The sequence below is a fragment of the Anopheles maculipalpis genome, chromosome 3RL, assembly GCF_943734695.1.
Source record: "Anopheles maculipalpis chromosome 3RL, idAnoMacuDA_375_x, whole genome shotgun sequence".
NCBI classification, from domain to species: Eukaryota; Metazoa; Arthropoda; class Insecta; order Diptera; family Culicidae; genus Anopheles; species Anopheles maculipalpis.
The window spans coordinates 70,949,668-70,967,760 of record NC_064872.1 but is presented as its reverse complement, the minus strand read 5'-3'; the positions used below and the strand labels follow the sequence as shown (position 1 = coordinate 70,967,760).

The 18,093-nt window shown below is 44.6% G+C and overlaps 4 protein-coding genes across 5 annotated transcripts; 2 read left to right on the top strand and 2 right to left on the bottom strand.

The window, feature by feature from the left end:
• Window positions 1–1,702: 1,702 nt before the first annotated feature.
• On the bottom strand, window positions 1,703–1,945 carry LOC126563431 (bladder cancer-associated protein). The gene has a single exon (XM_050220076.1). It carries the CDS (start codon window positions 1,940–1,942, stop codon window positions 1,703–1,705), a length of 240 nt encoding a protein of 79 aa, XP_050076033.1. The 5' UTR covers window positions 1,943–1,945.
• Window positions 1,946–2,870: 925 nt separating this feature from the next.
• Window positions 2,871–4,337, top strand: LOC126562311 (DNA primase small subunit). The gene is made up of 3 exons (XM_050218771.1): window positions 2,871–3,006; window positions 3,095–4,052; window positions 4,130–4,337. Exons 1-3 carry the CDS (start codon window positions 2,871–2,873, stop codon window positions 4,323–4,325), a joined length of 1,290 nt encoding a protein of 429 aa, XP_050074728.1. The 3' UTR covers window positions 4,326–4,337.
• Window positions 4,338–5,155: 818 nt separating this feature from the next.
• Window positions 5,156–8,945, top strand: LOC126561714 (uncharacterized). Its single transcript, XM_050218020.1, has 7 exons — window positions 5,156–5,371; window positions 6,301–6,398; window positions 6,535–6,755; window positions 6,835–7,608; window positions 7,677–8,030; window positions 8,087–8,533; window positions 8,599–8,945. The coding sequence occupies exons 1-7, from the start codon at window positions 5,258–5,260 to the stop codon at window positions 8,808–8,810; spliced, it is 2,220 nt and encodes a 739-aa protein (XP_050073977.1). The 5' UTR covers window positions 5,156–5,257; the 3' UTR covers window positions 8,811–8,945.
• Window positions 8,946–11,595: 2,650 nt separating this feature from the next.
• LOC126561675 (uncharacterized) lies at window positions 11,596–15,838 on the bottom strand. 2 transcript variants are annotated; one of them, XM_050217967.1, is made up of 4 exons: window positions 15,530–15,838; window positions 13,743–14,256; window positions 13,335–13,659; window positions 11,596–12,823 (listed from the first exon to the last, which is right to left on the bottom strand). In XM_050217967.1, the coding sequence occupies exons 1-4, from the start codon at window positions 15,825–15,827 to the stop codon at window positions 11,597–11,599; spliced, it is 2,364 nt and encodes a 787-aa protein (XP_050073924.1). In that variant the 5' UTR covers window positions 15,828–15,838; the 3' UTR covers window position 11,596. The 2 variants fall into 2 exon arrangements, with proteins under 2 accessions (XP_050073924.1, XP_050073925.1); XM_050217968.1 differs by having other exon boundaries at window positions 13,743–14,025.
• Between the last annotated feature and the right edge of the window lie 2,255 nt (window positions 15,839–18,093).

Here is an 18,093-nt window from a genome sequence, read left to right as displayed (position 1 = left end):
GTTGAACGCATACGCATTTGGGAAAACGTGGAGCACGTGTATTGTTGGTGTGCTTGTTTTAAGCATTCCAGCGAATAGAACTGCATAAAGGAAGCAAAAAATTCCCCGGGATAAAAATTAATTCCATTCCGTCTAAAGTACAAGCAATCGGAGCGATTTTAAAATTTGGTAAGGTTCCCCCTCCATTTTAGCAGCAATCAAAAGCAAGCACACCTGTTTCTCGCAAGAGGACGATACGAGTAGACAGCATCACACCTTGTGTATGTTTAAAGTTGACAATAAATCTACAAATATGATTTTAAACCGCTTTTTTCTGGATTCAATGAACGTTACGAAAGAATGTCCCTACGGACAAGTTTCAAGCCGTGTAAATTGTAATGCCTTTCTATTTTTTATTACTAAGTAGTGTACATTTATTGTTTAAATTGATTTTAACACGCTAACCTAGAGACAATTAGGACATGTTACTGTTTCGTTAAAAAAATAAATACTACATTTATGGTATGTTCATCCACTATGTACAATTTTCGTTCTTGATCGCGAGCGTGCAGCGCACGTGCTGCCATATGTTGCTTTATGCGATTATGCTAGCAGTTTTCTTTCAGTTCAATGCGCTAAACGCCATACTTGATTTTCCGTTCTAGAGCCAAACAGGACCATACGAATCGCCCATATGTGATGCTAATCAATACCTGATAACAATGCGACTATCGAAGGGCGAGGCTGATAAGACTCGTAAAATCAGTTTGACATTTAACGGTTTAAACGGATGACTCTGGGTCGGGTAATTGATGTAGCTGTAGTCCTGCATGTCCAACATGACGGTCGTGCGGACGAGCAAGTGATAATCAGTTTTGGTTAATTTTTTAATTTAAACGCTTTTCCTGAAAATATCGACAGAGACTTACTCAGTTACAGTCAAACACTGGGTTGCCAGGGATACATGATTGATTTACTGATTGAATTTAGAACTGCCAATATTATCAACGAACAACCATTAATCCTGAACAAGATAATCATATTATGATTCCAAAAACGTGTGTCACTGCTACACTTGATGCTACTAAAGTTTATCAACCTGTACGTTTTGCGGTAAGCAATAAGTTCAATTTTCTTCTCGGTCGATCGTACTACATTTAGACCGAATTTCAACATTTCCACTATCAAATCACATCACGGGGGTAAGCTACATCTAATATCTATTATCGCTCGTTCCGCTTTCGTAGCAGATTGTGTTTAAAGGACGAATCAGCTAGTTTCCAATCTCAGAGGCTCTGGTTCCGAGCATAGCACAACCGCGTTTGCTTGCGTGTAAGATTGATCTGCGTCCTGCAGTCTTTGTGTTCTCGAAATATACCCAACACTGGGCGGGCGTAACAAAGAAAACATTTAGGCAACGGAGAGCGGTTAACAAAAACTCCAATTCAACAACTTAAAAACACACATAAAACAATTAATTTAGCTACGATGGCTAGTAACGGAGGCTACGAGTTAGAGCCTGCAGCTGGATACGCTTATAGGACACAGAAATCTTTGGCCATATTGATAGAATTAGTCGATGTGGTAAAAAAAGCAATCAAGATATTAAAAATTGATACAAAACAGTAGAAATAAACCTTCACCGAAATCACCAAATAACCGATTCAAATCAGCTCAATCTCTCCCTCGCTGCCGACTTCTTGATCCTTTGCCCGCCATTCGATTAGCCATTGTCGCACGTGTGGCCCTCGCAGTTGCCCCAGAACAGACAGTTCCCGACGCCACTGTTGCAGATCAGAAACACGGCCATCAGAAATACCAGACTGCAGATGGTGCACGGTTTACGCTCGAGGAAGAACCCGATCAAATACAGCACGATGAACATCACGTGCGTTTGCATCAGGGCCGGATTCGTGGGCTTGGGAATCAGCAGCACCGGGATGAGACATTGCAGACAGTACATGGTTCCAGCGTTCCGTGAACCGTCTCCGATTGCTTCTCTCGACAAACTTGCCAAACAGTGGCTGGTATGTTGATGTTTTCCACTGGTACCACAATCAGTGACGCTGCCACTGCGGCTCTGCTTTCACTACCTTCGTCGCAATTGTACGTGTAGGTGGTGTAGGCTGATGCTTATCGCCTGACCAGTGAATCTGTGTTGATGCACCCACAACTTATCTCCGACGTGGGCTTATTCCACGCCTACCCGGGAACAGTGTCAGCATCGAAAGTTTATTTTCAACACACTTGGCAACTTTAGTTTTTTGGAGATGATCTTATTTACACTCTTCCTTTCTTGCTTTCGTTTGCTTTTTTTGTTGAAGAATTTATGACACATGAGCAAGATGTGTAGGGAAGAGGTAGCGCTGCTGGAATGGAAATTAGAATTATGATATTTAATTACCTTGGAAATGTCGTTAGGTGCTGTATATCATGAATGAAATAGTAAAAAAGGAACTTAACAGAAAAAAGGAGGACACAATACGATGTAAATTCATAATATACAATCGATGATATTTTTTTTAAAGTGATGAAACACAAATGATGTTATTTCAAGCAAGAAATCCAATTAAACCGAGAGCAGTTTGAACAAATACACAGGTTTGATTCTTTGTGAGGCCATAAATACGTGTGAAATTGTTGATTTTTGTATTTAAAATAAAATAAAGTATGAAACGCAATAATAAATACAAAAGGAACCTCAAAATACTCCGCTGTAACACGCCGCTGTACAGAAACACCTCAAAACCGCTGTACAGAGGTTATCTGTCAGTTTGTTGTTTGTTTATTTATTTATTTTGGCGCGCTTTTACATTTATACAACATTTCGTTTTCGTTCAACAGTCGCCTCGCATCTAGTGCGTGTTTTTAATTAATTATTTCCACAAAAAATGCCTGAACTGGAAGATTCCACAACAAAAACTAAGGCAGAGTTCGACCCCAACATACTGCAGGACCTGTTGCCACTGTACTATAAACGCTTGTTTCCCCACAAACAATTTTATCGATGGATGTCTTACGGACGCTGTAAGTTACCGTCTATTCCCAAGGGAGAATGTTACAGCCTGCACACTGGTGATTCATTCATTAATTTCGTACCTGTTTCCCTCCGTAGCTGAATCGTCCGTGTTTTCGAATCGAGAATTTTCCTTCACCTTGCAGCACGATGTTTACATACGCTACCAATCGTTTGAAACACAACAGGAGCTTGAGCGTGAAATTTGTTCCCGAGCACCTTTTAAAATCGATATCGGTGCGGTGTACAATGTTCGTCCAAAGGATCACCGTGGCAGCGTTGCCGTACAGCCCGTACAAAGGGAGCTGGTGTTTGATATCGATATGACCGATTATGACGACATACGCACGTGCTGCAACGAGGCGAATGTTTGCCAGCTCTGCTGGAAGTTTATGTCCATTGCGTGCCGGGTATTGGATGAAGCACTGCGAGAAGATTTCGGGTTTGAACATCTGCTGTGGGTATTCAGTGGTCGGCGTGGTATCCATTGCTGGGTATCGGACAAGGCAGCGCGTCATCTTGATACGGCTGCCCGGTCCGCTATCGCCCAGTACCTGAATGTGTTGATTTCTGGCGGGGAAGGAACGGTTTCCCGGGTAATCATACACGACGAGATGCATCACAGTGTGAAGCGTGCGTATACTATTGTAGCACCACTGTTCGAAGAGATATGTTTGGTGGATCAGAATGTTTTCGGAAAGCCCGAGGGTGTGAAAAAATTGCTGGCACTCGTGCAGGACCAGACGATGCGAGGTGAACTAGAAAAGCGCTTTAAAGCAGGCCCGAGTGATTCGAAGAGCGTCTGGAAGGAGTTTGTCGCATACTTCGAGGAACTACGCATGTCGGGCAATATCAACAGGTATCGACGGTACAAGTACATCGTGGAGGAAGTCATTTTGGCGTTCACCTATCCCCGGCTCGACATAAACGTTACGAAGGGCTTTAACCATCTACTGAAATCGCCCTTCTGTGTGCATCCAAAAACGGGCAAAGTGTGCATTCCCTTCAACCCAAACATCGCCTCCAAGTTTGACCCGACGGATGTGCCTACCATAATGTGAGTATCATGTTACACCGTTGATCCTCCTGATCGCACCATTTAAAAATGCTTCTCTTTTGTATATTCTTAAACAGCGATCTGTTGAAGGAGGTGAACACATTCGACGAAAAGAATACGGTTGAAGGCGAAGAGAATCGTTCAAAAATTAAAGACTACAAGAAAACGAGCATGTTCAAAGGCACGGTCGTATTCGAAGAGTTTCTTCGCAAGCTGGAGCAAACGTTCAAAGGGAAAGCGGCGGCACTCAGTGACATGAAAATGGAATTCTAGCTAGGTGTATTGCATTTCGTCCGTGGAAATAAAAGCTATACTGTACGGTTCTTTGTCCTGTATTTCGTAATGAGTAACAATTACTTTTGTTTGTTGGAATCGATTATGTAAAGTAGACCCTGTAACTGCCCAACAACAGACCGAACAACACAAGCGTTGGCACAATAAGTATGAATGAACTTCCTTTTATGGAACTAGTCGCTGGAACTTCCAACGGTCTCAGATTCTAGACAAAACTTTCAAATCCGGTCGCCAGCGCGCGGTTCACTATTAGATGACCAATTATATCCTTTCCCCAGTACGCCATCGGTAAGCTGCATGATATAAGGACTAAATAAATCCTCTTCTTGTCGTTCATAACGTAAAACGGATGTAACGATTGTGCGCACCATATGGGAAAATAGACGCCTAGATAATGTTTTTTTATGTGCCACTGTTGCCAACACTCCGAACAACGTAACCTGTTTTTATTATCGCCACGCTATTCTTTCACATTTTTGCAGCGTGTACGATATAACCTACTGGCCCTTAGGCGTTTGTTAGCCGTTCAACCTTCTCCTCCGCCATAGCTCGCGACAGTTGTACGGCTTCCGGAAAACCGTTGACGTTATCCCAAGAGGCAAGCGGGAAATCAGTATCAACGCGACTTTCAAACGAAACGAACACGAAACTACGGAGCTGCGGAAAACTACGCCGGGAAAAGAACCATTTTCACAATCTTTAGCAATAACCCTTAGAGGAGTCAGCGGTTGGAGAAGTATTCTTGAAAATTTGAATTCATTCCAGAGCAGATCTCTTTAAACGAAAGTTTTTGCAGTTTGAGTATGCTTTATAGTGGCCGGTCGGCTAAACCTTGCTCGCTCTCCGTACCGTTGACAATCGGTCTGGTGATTCTGTGCGGTGTATCCTTACTAATTCCGTCTGTGCAATGCATGCCGAAAGTGTTTCGGAGCAATGAAATCTGCGGAGTGTACAATGGCCATCGGGTGTACTTCGAGCTGGGAGATCGTGGTCAACTACAGGCGACTAATGTGACGGTACCTTACGTAAGTGTTGTTCAGTGCAGTGGTATCGATTATTGTGAGTCATTAGGGCTGTTAATTGGATTAGTGGGCCGACAACAGTGTCAACACATTCGAGGATGGGTAGCGCCAGAAATTTGACGGAAGTGGACGTGGATGTAGTGGATTCAAAATGTTTTCCGTGTCCGACAGGAACTCATGATTGGAAAGTGTATCGGATGTTGTCGTTACATGTTGTATACGTTTTCTCATACGTCTATAACTTAAGGACTCTTTGTTTGAGCACGTTTCTCCACACTCGGACTAGTGATGCATGAAATAAGACCTAATGAACTGAGTCAGCACACTAAAGGTCAAGGCATACAATCGTGGATCATTGACAACGACAAAGGCAGATTTAGCCCTTCTGAGACCTAAGCAGAAATGCGGGCCATTGCATATGAAAGGCTCTGTAATTCTACATCCTATAACACGGGGTGAAAAGGCAGATCTAGCAGTTTGAATGGCTTTGCCGGGTAGGATATCGGGGTCTATCACTATCTAAATCAAAAATGTTGAGCGGAGTGGGGAGGGGAGCTGCGTTTATTGTCCTGTGAAGACATGCTACCTTCAAGAAGCATAGTTCAATGTGCTAAGCGGGGGAGATACACACGAAGCGACTTTAGGGACCAGATCCATCAGATCTGGCCAGCATTTACAACAACCATGTCGTTTTGAGCTTCAGATTGGGCCTCTATCCGGATGAGGGCTCCACCGGCTGCCCGGTCCGCGTATAGGAAGATCTGGACAAAGACTATTTTTTTATTGAGTTTACTCAAAGGGGATCGCCAAATGAAGTTGAGGGTCAGATACATTCCCTCACATACTTAAATCCATCAAGTTTGGAATAGATGTTTAATAACTAACAAGTACAAAATATACATAAATCCATCAATGATCCTCGATGCTTGCAGATTCCTCGGACAACATTAGCAAACCATACCGCTGTCCCAAACGTCTGTACGCTTGAGCTGGTTACCTGTCCATCGTGCAATTTTAAAATCTCATTAAGGTAAGCAGCAAAATCATAAGCTCTCGACTCGCTCTCTACCATTAGCGACGGATCAGCGGATGTGCGTTGGATAATAACTCTAATTCTTATCGATTTTTAACACTCACCCATGACCCTTGACACCTTCATGCTACAGTTACTCGAACTTTCCGGCCAAGTGTTCGGTGCATAATGAACCACCCTGCCGGTGCGATTATCTCGAGTTTACTGAGCCACCGTTCGATTCGACGGAATACACTGGTCGGCGAAACTGTGGCCACGATGTAGTCTACCAAACGCAAACCCGTTCGGTGCTGATCAAGTTCGTCTATTGGAGTAACCACACGCATGCCTTCACGCTGGAATATGTCGCTGAACGTAAGCATACAAGCCTGAGAGATTTTGGAGCGTTATATTGCGTTTTTATAATGTGAATGGACGTCCTGCTCTTCCTTAGGGAACCGTGAAACTATTCAAGCTAATCCTGGCCTTGCACAGAATCTTACCAGCATCAACAACTATCTCCACCATCGCATCATTACGACCCCTTACTTCCCGTCCTACTATCCGCGTGACTTTGGGAAGGAATATGTGCTCAGCTGCAACGTGGAGGCCTGTCGGATCAACGTCATCTTTAGCGATTTTCAGCTTGCCAAAACTTCCACAATGGAAGTTTACGATTGGAACGGGCAACGGCTAGGTGTGGTTTCGGGAGCAATATTTCGTCCACCCGTTTTCCAAAGTACCGGACCATCGATGATAATACACTTCTACGCAAATGGAGGCTCTGGACTCGGATATCGAGCGCTGGTGTCTTTCCTTCACGTTGCTAGTGCTGGGGACGTGTCAATGCATCCGAATACGAACTGCGGTGGAGTGGTGGAAAATATTGGTGGTGCCATCACGATGATGAAAATGCTGGACAGTGCCAACGAAAGTCGGATATATGATTGCGTGTGGTTGATAAAGCCACCGAACACGTACGCGCATCTGAAAACTCATTTATCGCTGAAGGTGGACACGTTCGAGAAGCTAGGACCGCATTCCATGCTGACGATCATCCAGGGAACCACTTCGGACGGAACGGTGCTCAGTGTGACGAAGGGTGATGGTGCACTTGCCAGGAAAGATTTAGTTGTGCCTCTAACGTCTGGGTTTTATGTACATCTGAGAGCTTCCTTTGGATATCTGTCGCGGTTGGCTTTAGTTTATGCGGGCTTCAGTTATCTTGGTAAGAGTTTAGATTGCATAACTTGCGATCAGGACATCCTTTTCAAAACATTCTTCTCTTCGGCACAGATTGCTACATGGGAACAGAGTATCTGTGCCAGAACCGTAAATGCATACCGATTCAACTACACTGCGATGGTTTTGACCACTGTGGCGATAATAGTGACGAACCGGAAAGCTGCGTTCAGGAATGGTCGAACGGACCGATGGATCGTCGCTGGTACGCACATACCCCGAACTACTACTTCCCCAAGATGGACCGCTACCCGGATCTTCGTACAGCTACGATAATTTTCATCGCAAGCAGCCTCGGATTGATCATGCTCATATCGGCCCTGATCGTACTGCTCTACCGTACCGGGAATCGGGCACGTCAGCAGCGCGAGCTTCAGAGTCAACTGCAAACCATCAGTGAGCTTTTAGGTAAGTGATTGCTTCCTACCTTATTGCGCAGTGCACTGCAAAGAATCCATCTTTAGTGAGCGTTATTCATGTAGATAGCAACAATACTCATGGCGCGGAAGAGCTAGACGACCCACCGGTGTACGAAGCGCCCCCAGACTACGATGAGATCATTAAGGTTGGCATGGACGAGGAGATGAAACGGAAGCGTCGTCGACGATCGTCCTCTTCCGCTTCTGGGCGGCGTAGTCGCATGAGACGATCACGCAGACAGAGCAACACCTCCGAAGTGCATAATCCCATCCTGGAGGTACAGTTGCCTCCCGAATCGGAAAGTACTCCTTCGACCAGTGGATTTTCGCTTGGAGCGGGACCCAATCTCGGTGACAGCGGTCCAACCGATAGTGATGCCTACGATCGTTACTCCGATGCGGATATCGATGCGGAGGATCACGATCTACGGTTGGCCAACTGGAGCAATCTGGACGAGCGCGGCGATTTCTTCATCAGCTCCCGCATACTGGGTGAGTTTGTGTTGGCCACGGCGAACGAATGCAGGTTTCCGTAGTATATTTGCTTTGACATTTAGAATGGCGTTTACAGAAACTCCAGCGTCGTCTGCGGGCCCGAGCCAGAGCGTCATCGTCAGCCATGCCACGGGCAGTCCGCCACCAACGTACGACCAAAGCAATGCTCGGTTCTTCGCGCTCCATAGTGCCACCCTTCCAGCGGCCAGCATTGCGAACGGCGGTATGTCGGGCAGCCATCAGGAAAACGCTGTTCCGATCACGCTCGCAATAAACCTTCTACCGAGCACTATTTGTACATCGACGTGTACCACTGCGGATACTACCAACTCTACACTTGTGACACCTTCCAGCACTATCCTTACGATGCCTTTTACAATGAGCTGTGATGCTGTGAACAGTGACCGAAATACCGCTACCAGTAACAGTATTAACACCAGTACGAGCAACAGTGGGCCAGCGAGTGGCAATTCGGAACCATCTCCCCTAAGTGGCGTACTTCCAACTCCTGTCTGGAATGGTTACAACCGAACGGAGCGTTCCTGGCAAACTTTTGGTGGTAGTTTAGATGAACCAAGTCGGGAGCAGCAACGACAGCAACCCATGCCTTCGTCGTCTACGGTGCAAAACACATACAACACGCTGGACATTGATCAGATGCAGGAAATTGACGCATACTTATTTGGATACCGAAATGGGCCACAAGAAGGTCATGGGGTGTAAGTATTATCAAGGTTTTTTTTTTATTTGAAACGTCTATTAACTTGGCGAATCTGATTTTGCTTCAGCTCAACCGACAGCAGTCAGGAAACGATCAACTCTAATCGAACAACACAGTCACAGCTTACAACGTCCGCTTCATTTGCACTAAGCTCTTGTCTTTGTGAACCAAACAGTCCTCCCTTTATCATTCCTGCAAGCACTACCACCACCGCCACAAGCGTGCCTTCCGTTCCTACCATATCCACTTCCACCAGCAATTATGATATGATATGCAAATATTGTCCCGTCTGTCGAGAGCAACATATGGCAGACAGACAACTGTCGGTACAACCATCTGCCGCTTCCGCCCAACCGAGCTCAATGTATTGTTCAAACTGTAAAGGACGTCTTGTAACAGCAGAGTACATTCAAATGTTGCGAACCACCAAGCTATCGCCCAACAGAGCCGAGTGTCTCCCACAACAGCAAGCACCCAGCTCAAGCTCCGATCCGACAGGATCGTGTGCTCTGGACAAGGTGTGTACATGCTTCGCCAAGTTCCCATCGCAGGGTAACATCACGCGGACGACGTCTGCCGTCGGAATGCTGCTCACGACGCGTACCTTCTCGGTCGATCAACTGGACGATGGTGCGTTTGCGGGCGGCAGCTTTGGAAACGATCGACGAAGTGCGCGAAGTTCGTTCAGTGCCGTGTCCAGGTTCGATGCGTACTTGAATGCACACTTCGGAACGACCAACAACGATCGACAGCAGGAAGCTTAGGGTAATCACCAAACCTCACGTACCATGTATCAAATTTGCGAAATAAATTAATCTTATTACTTATCGAATGCAAAAGCATCAGTGAACCATCAGTGTTTTTGATCTTCTAATTCCATTTATTTAACCCTCTTTGCACTGCACGTTTGTTTGTAATAGTTCCAATCGGTCTTCAATAACAAAAGTAAAATAGTATTCATCTGGTTTGAGTTTCCGCTTCACATTTTGTTTGATTTTCTGTCGTCACTAACGGTTGTATATCCTGGGGCTGCGACTACTTTACTGCCGGCTGCCAAAGCCTGCGCAATAATGCTGCACTATTTACAGAGTTCCTCGGACGCATCTTATTTCGGTTCTATTGTTCGTTAAAGGTAATCACTAGCTTTCATTTTCTCACCACTTCTTCTCGTGTCTTGTGCGCTAACGAGGCAAGGACGTCTGGTCCTACAGCTTCCATTGATCCTACGAATTCAACACCCTTCTTTACGCTACTTCAGAATGAATGTAAATTTTACACTACTTCCTACGGGATGTACTTCCATCCCATCTCTCTAGATTCACAACATTCGCGGGGTCTCGATTTTGATATACTCCTTCCTGGCAATAACACCCTACTCAGCTATTCGTTGCAAGAGTGACATTCGTTGCAACACGCTACAGCTAGCTAGCATGTCTGTTGGTCCACGCTAAATCAAGTCCACTAATGCTAACATGTTGTGTTACAATCAGTAAAAAAAAAGGAAAAATATTCACATTCTCGGCATCGTAACAATAGTAATAGCTGTTCAAAATATCTACTAACTTATTCTCGATCTCGTTCGCTCGATTTATATGCTGGGAGGGTTTATATGTTGTTAACTAACCTGCCCAAAAAAAAAAAAGAACGTGACAGAGCGATCCTTCTTCGAAATTTGCTAACCTGACGAGAATGTTTCAGCAATTTCGTCTCGAATTCAATTCGTTTGCATTACTTTACTTTACTGCTATCAATTTGCTTCGTTCTATTTCACAACTCTACTGTTCTACAGATCACGGCTCTACAGTCCTATTAGTCCTACTACAGTTCCTATTCCTATACCTGGTCGCCCTTGGCTTCTCCTTCTTGGCACAGATTGCTTCTACCAAAAAAACAGCTTATACATGAGATTCAGCAAAACAGTTACACACCTTCCCAAACAAAAGGAACGTCGATTGATTCGTTCAATTATCTTGAAAGCGATTTTGGTACTAGGCTTATCGTAATTAGATTAATATAAACTATGAGCGAGTCCTTTCTAACGTATCGTAATAACTTTGTTTGAAGTAGTAGAGCGTTGGATGATGAATGATAGCTTTTAACAGTAGGAAATTTGATTTAGAAGTAGAAATTTAAAAAAAGAAAACAGGCAAGAAGGTCCAATATTCAACAATGGGGTTTGGAATGGTGTAGGAGAATAGCTTTATAAGCTTTTGAAAAATTGAATGCCCACACTAAAGGGCAACATTCGCTAGTTTAGGCCGCAATAAAACGATTACTAATCTTTTCACTACAAATATGCATATGTTCGCCCACTCGTTCTCGATACTTGATGGCCGCGGCTAGAAAATCTTCGTCCGCTGGCAGTAACAATACTTCCGTAGGTAGTCTATGTGCATGCACTCGCTCTGAGTCGCATACTCATTCAGCCGGCTAATGGACCCAGTAATCTCGAATGCATCCCGCTCCTGGTAGTGTCGGACGGTAGACTCAAACTTTCCACCACCCGGTTTGCCCTCGAAGATAAGCAGATAATCCTTGTAGGGCAGTTTTCCCTTCGGTTCACGTGCCATTTTCGCAAGTGTGATCGAGCCGAGCGTTAGCTTAGCGCATGCATAGTTGGACGTGGTGCTGTTCCGATGGTCCTCCAGATCACGGTTCACGTAATCAATCACGTACGCGATCGCACGCTGCACCATCGGGGAGCGTTTGTCGATGGGCTGGAAGTTGGCACAGGTGCACCAGTGCGATTCGATCGCTGTCTCTTCGCACGATCGATTCCAGGGAGCTTCCACGAAGATGCTCTGACAGTTGGGACAGCTAAGCGGACCGGGAAGATTATCGATGCGACCCGAAAGCTCCAGTACGTGCTTCAGTGTTGCGTGTAGATCGTAGGGGTTCGTTAGGCGATTGCGGTTGATCTTAAGCGCTTGTACAATTTGCGGATGCTCCTCGCGGAACCAATCGGGCAGCCAGATGAAGTTGAATGGTAATCGCTCCTCAAGCCATCCCGTGAGCAGCATACGGACGGGTCCAAAACGGAGCCCATGGTCGCTAAAGAACACCACCATACTGTTGTTGAGAATGCCTCGCTCATCCAGCTGCTCGACGTAGTACTTCATCCGTTGATCCATGGACGATGGATCACTAATATCGTTGTGGCTGAACGTGTTGGTCCAGAACAGTCCGAAGTACGGATCGTTCTTGTACTGCGACGCAAAGTCCAGCGCGTACTGGTAGATGTAGTCAGCGTAGTTCTGATACCCGAGACAGAAGGTGAGAGAGTTCTTCATCTTCTTGGACAGATTTTTCTCGGCAGCTAGTGCTACTGGTCGGAAGTAGTGATCGGTTGGTTGAGTTACAAAGCCATACTTGTGATAGTTGAACGTGTTGATAGCGGCTTCGTCTTCGGCGTATGCCGTTGCGTATCCATTGTCGGCGAAGTACTTCCACATGAACGGACACTCCTCGAGTTGGCCCACCTTTTTTGGGTTGCAGATGGAGTAGGCGAGTGAGTTGTTGTAGCCGGTTAGGATAGCCATCAGATTGGGGTAGGTGTTGTCATCGATCTGGAGAGATGATAAAGATAGTAATTAGTGATGGTGAATGGTTAATTGAAAGGATATAATGGATGTTTTCAAAATTAAACAGATTTATACAATTTCACTGATTGTCTGAGCTATTAATCGTATTTTTTACCATATACATAAGCTGTCCAAAAACAACACTTCATTGCGGTATCCAGGAGCAAGAACGTCCATGGTCATCTTAATGCATAAAACATTCTGCCAGGACTTGTGATCCCAAGAAGAAACACGAAAAAATAAGTTGGTGCTTTTCTAAAAAGTATAACTATAAAAGCTGTCCTTTCTCCTGTGTTGACCACATAAATCAGAGATCATTGGAGGAGATGGCACGTTTTGTCTACAGTAGAGAGGCGAATGTAGTGTCAGAGACTCAAAGCCTCTATAAAAACGTAGGAGATGAATTGATTGAAGAGGAGTGTTCCTACGAAGACTTTCGATGGTTTCAATAGCTAAACTTCATTTCAAAGGCTCTTTCCAACCATTTCCAACCTACCTTATTGTATCCTTTCAGTTCGAACCAACCAGTATCGTATAGATGCTGCGCTGTGTGTGGCATCGCTCGGATAAGATTCAGTCTGGAGATACTATCAATACCAATCATGAGTACACTGAGCGGTCGCTTCTCCGTACGTCCATTAAACTTATCGATACGCTCTCGCACATTCGGCTGCGGACGTATCAGTGCATGCACATTGGTGTAGATGGCTTTTTTCGACTTGCTCGACTCCGATACACCGGCCTTACATCGCACTAGAATTCCGTTGCGTACAGACGGTGGCAGCAGGAACGATTCGTTGAAAGCAATACATTCTCCAACCCTGCGAATGATCAAACAAACGTTTAATTGCAACAAAGCTCATCTCCCATTTCACACCTCAAACCGAACGCCCCCGGTACGTACCAGAAATTCTTATCAGCCTTGTCCTTCGTGCCGGATCGTTCGATGCTCTGATAACAGCACCGTACGTACCGCATATAGTGCGGCATAAACGCATCCATCCGATCGCGGTGGAAGCGCACCAGCACCGTGTCATTGTCGAAGCTTTGCTCGATCGTGGTTAGCGGTTGCTTGGGGCTGCACGGCACAAACCGCTCCTTGCTGAACAGCCGCATCACGTCCTTCGCGACCGGGTTTAGGTCCATGATCTGACAGCCCGGTCCCCACACGATGAACCCCTTTGGCACTGGAGCGTACGGATCGGTCGGTTCGGTGGTGATGTTAGTAAGCGCGGATAATGTCCCAGCCACCGTAGACCGATCAGTTGCGACAGCAGGGACAGTGATGACAGTGGTGGAGGCATTGGTTTGGGGAACGATCGGAACAATTCGATTGGAAGTGAGTTGCAGTACATCTGCGCTCGCTTGTGAAGCATCGTGATGCTGGTGGTTGGTGGTGCATTTTGTTGCAATTTGGTCTTTTTTGATGTTTAACATAATTGTTACAGTGGTGGGATTGGTGGGATCAATTGGAATTGGGGTTTTTTTTTTGTACCAAATTTCAAAACACAAACGAGGAAATTCCGGTTTTTTGTTATGATTTTTGGATTATGATTTTAGTGGTTTTATACATCAAATAAACGGAACGTGTAAGTTTTGGCGTGCATTAGAATTAAACGATAAAGTCACAATGATATCGGGACGGTGGTGTTGGGGTGTTGTGAATTTTGCAAGGCGCGTGTACAATGTGTTTAATTTAAATAAAATTTTATTTTTGCACGCAATAAATCATACAGTTGTACATAGATAGACACACACAAACAGGTAGGTTTTGTCATGAGGGGTGGGACATTCAGTTTAATTTGATTGTATAAATCGAACAATTTTTTTTTTGCGCCACGGATAGTGCATGTTTTTTATTTATTTTGGTTTTATTTTGGGAAGAAACGTATCGTAACACAAAACCAAAGAAGGAAGAATAAATGGGGAGATAAAAAAGACAGTATTAAAAACCAATCGAATTCGGCATTTATGCTGCTAATCTGCGGCTGTTTACGGTGAGATATTATTTGGCACGTGTGCTCTAAAGGTGCAGTTGGGCAGTATTGCGCGGAAACAAAAGTCAAGTAAAAGGGGATACTAGCTACAAAGAGACTGTAGAAACCATTGCAACTAATTAAGCTGTGTGTTTTAGCTCTGTATTTGGTTCAGGAAAAATATTATTTTGGCAAAAGTAAGCAGCTGTTTCATTATTTATAATATTTTCAAGCAATAAAACACGCAATGCATAGTGCTTTTCCAATTTAAAATAAAAATTTTGGGGAGGAATTTTGTTGCTTTTTAGTTCTTTTTGTGGTCTTAAAAAAGGAAAGACTATAATTAATTGTTCCAATTTTAGAAGCTCTTTAACTACATGAATAATGAAACTACCTTCTATTCTAACATAAATGGAGTTAAATATGTAAGTTTGCAATATTATTGTTCAAAATTTGAGATTGAAAATGTAAACTGCTATTAAAAAATTAAATTATACACAATTTAAATAATCTTTTTCAGTTAGATAGGTTTTAATATCAATTTTAAATCACACTTACAGACGGACACACACACACACGCACGCACAAACAAATGCAGATAAAACCATGCATCAAAAAACCCATAAAACAAACACTCATCATGCAGACAGACGGGCGCACCACCAGCAAAAGACCAAGAGAGCTGCTGTTCGGGTGTTCGGTTCTGACGCCTTACCTTTCGGTCCGGGCAGGTCTGCATCATCTCCCGGTATAGTCACGATCATCTGCGTCGTATCGGTCCAGGCGGTGGTCGTGAAGTACAGGTACAGGGTGACACAAAACAGCAGCCCCAGCGCGAAAACCGGCGCCCGGCCAAACTTGTCCTGGTGCAGGAATCCCGCAACACCACCACCGCGGCCACCATCGCGCCGGTTGTTGGTGCAGGTGGAATGTTGCTGCCGTGCTTGCTTCTTACCAAACCCTGCCAGTGTGGTCGCGGGCTCGAGTAGTGTCTGGAACACCGAATCTTTCATAGTGTATGCTCATTGCTAGGGAAGGCAGTCAGGAAAAGAAAAACGAGGGCAAATGATGTTAGCATTGGCAATGTTACAGCGACTGGTTGCTGGATTGTAGTGGATGATGATCTCATACATTTCCTTGTTTGGTACTAAAACTTTAAAACAATTGCTGGTGGTACTTTAAGAAAACACATGCATTAACATACTCTATGCGTATCTTAGATATCGGCTTTTGGTTACTATCGGTCATTCTGTACTATCGATTTAAATGCACAAATCAGTCACTGAATTCCAAATTTTGTTGAAGTAACTCATATCAGCAAAGTATAACAACAAAGTCTCGGTTCATTATTTCCTCTTTGCTTCATCTTTTCGCTGATTACCGATTTTTTGTTTTCAAACGGCTTGAGATTGAACTGTTGTTACTTGTTTGCTTGCTTCTTTGATATGTTTCGAAGCGATTAATGGCCTGAGGCTTCCTCTATCATTGGGAACGGACCATACAGGCAAGCGTACTGATGTCATGTTAAGGTTGATGCATTTTTTTATTTTTTTACTTTACGATCTTAAGCAACAATCCATGACGACCCAAGGCCAAACCATCGTAATTCCCCTGGTGAACGTGTGCGAATCTTGGCAAAAAAAAAAAATCCCAACAATCTGGACAGCGATGTGAGTGATCGTTTGTCTGCTTTGACACTCAAGGTCGCTCAGTATGTTGGGTGCGAAAACTCTTTCGGGATATGTTAGATGATGCTTTTGATGTAGCAAAGGTCTTTTTTTATAATAAATCTATCCGGTTTCGGAAGGTCGTCAAAGGTTGTCATCATTAAACATTTTACTACGCTGTGCAACCTTAAAAATTGGCGCTGATGATGTTCTCATCTTCGCAAAACCACACACTGACGATCGGTGGGAATTTCGGTAATTAATTCCGCGATGGCGCGATTACATTCCATCCGTTGCACAATGGACGGGAGGAATTGCTGGACGGTAGAGCTTGGTGCAGGTTGTCCGAGCATGAATGAGATGCAATCTTGCGCATCTACTTCGATTCTGTTGCGATCTAGTGCAGCGATAGTCACGATCGTTACGGACTAGCTGGGAGAGTTAGTTAGGGCGGGTGAGTAATTGAAGACGAGCGATTGAAACCTTCACAGCTCTATGCGTTGGACAGTTCTCAGCCCTTGAGATCGTGTTCTATGGTGCTTCCGTGTGGCAGGCAGAGATTGAGCGGAATCTATTTCTAAACCTTGCTGCGAATGTTCTGTTTTTCGCAATACAGCTTATTTATCTCGATTTCGCTGTGAGGGCGCATCGAAGGCAGAGTTGCAAATTGCATTTTGAGTTTGTTTGTTTTACGTTTAAAATGTCGAAACTAGAAGATGGAGGGAACTTTCTGGACACTTTTGATACATTATTTATTCATATTCAATAAATAATTATTAGATAAATTAACTATATTGTCTTCAAACTTCCCTAACCAGTCCACCTTTTCGCCTTTTTGAAACAAAAATCAATTGAGAGCTTGTTGAAAGCTCCCTGGGCTTAAACTTTAAACCATTAATAATCCATCCCGCTTTGGCAAACTACTGTACCGGTCTGAATGGTTCACAGCTTCGTAATAATCCTTTTCCAGCGAACTTTTCGACATCCCCTGTGATGCACCGGAACCTATGCTCGATGCAAAGGCAACTGCACAGACGCTACCATCGGCGGAAGTGGAAAGAGGACAGCAAACAATAAATGCCAACGACCGACGAAGTGTTTGCATGCAAGGGCTGGGCGGCGAACAGCAAGGAGCCTGGTTACCCCTTCGTTCTTGCTCTCCTTTTACTATCGCTTTCCGCACACACACTCACACACGGATCCGGAAAATCTATTCAAGGTCCACTAACGACGTGGCACAATGCATCAATAATTCCGTGCCCTATTACGAGAACCCTTCACTACGTAGCCTCGGGGTTAGGACGTCGTCTCATACGCTCTCTCTCTCTCTCTCCCTTCCATTCGTCCTTATAGTGTAGTAAAGGATCAAATCCTTCTACTGCGACCCGGCTCGACGTATTGGGGCAAGAGGGTGGGGCCGATTTTCCTCCATAGTTTGAGTAATTGCCGGCACTCATTCAACACTAAAGTTCAAGAAGGGCTGGCAAAAATCGAACCACACTCGAGGCGACATGGAACACGCGCGTGTGCTTGGTGACGAACTCACTCACTCACTCTATCTCCCTGTGTTTGATTAACAACCGGATGACTAATACCGGTGTTAGGTTGTGAC

Bases quoted from the DNA above. Each gene is read 5' to 3' on its own strand.
- LOC126562311 (XM_050218771.1), top strand. From the start codon at position 2,871: ATGCCTGAACTGGAAGATTCCACAACAAAAACTAAGGCAGAGTTCGAC. The intron at 3,007-3,094 runs GTAAGTTACCGT...TTCCCTCCGTAG, and splicing joins ATGGATGTCTTACGGACGCT to CTGAATCGTCCGTGTTTTCG. The intron at 4,053-4,129 runs GTGAGTATCATG...ATTCTTAAACAG, and splicing joins ACGGATGTGCCTACCATAAT to CGATCTGTTGAAGGAGGTGA.
- LOC126563431 (XM_050220076.1), bottom strand. From the start codon at position 1,942: ATGTACTGTCTGCAATGTCTCATCCCGGTGCTGCTGATTCCCAAGCCC.
- LOC126561675 (XM_050217967.1), bottom strand. From the start codon at position 15,827: ATGAAAGATTCGGTGTTCCAGACACTACTCGAGCCCGCGACCACACTG. The intron at 14,257-15,529 runs GTAAGGCGTCAG...ACATCAAAAAAG, and splicing joins AGACCTGCCCGGACCGAAAG to ACCAAATTGCAACAAAATGC. The intron at 13,660-13,742 runs GTACGTACCGGG...GATCATTCGCAG, and splicing joins AAGGCTGATAAGAATTTCTG to GGTTGGAGAATGTATTGCTT.
- LOC126561714 (XM_050218020.1), top strand. From the start codon at position 5,258: ATGCCGAAAGTGTTTCGGAGCAATGAAATCTGCGGAGTGTACAATGGC. The intron at 7,609-7,676 runs GTAAGAGTTTAG...TCTTCGGCACAG, and splicing joins TGCGGGCTTCAGTTATCTTG to ATTGCTACATGGGAACAGAG. The intron at 8,534-8,598 runs GTGAGTTTGTGT...TTTGACATTTAG, and splicing joins CATCAGCTCCCGCATACTGG to AATGGCGTTTACAGAAACTC.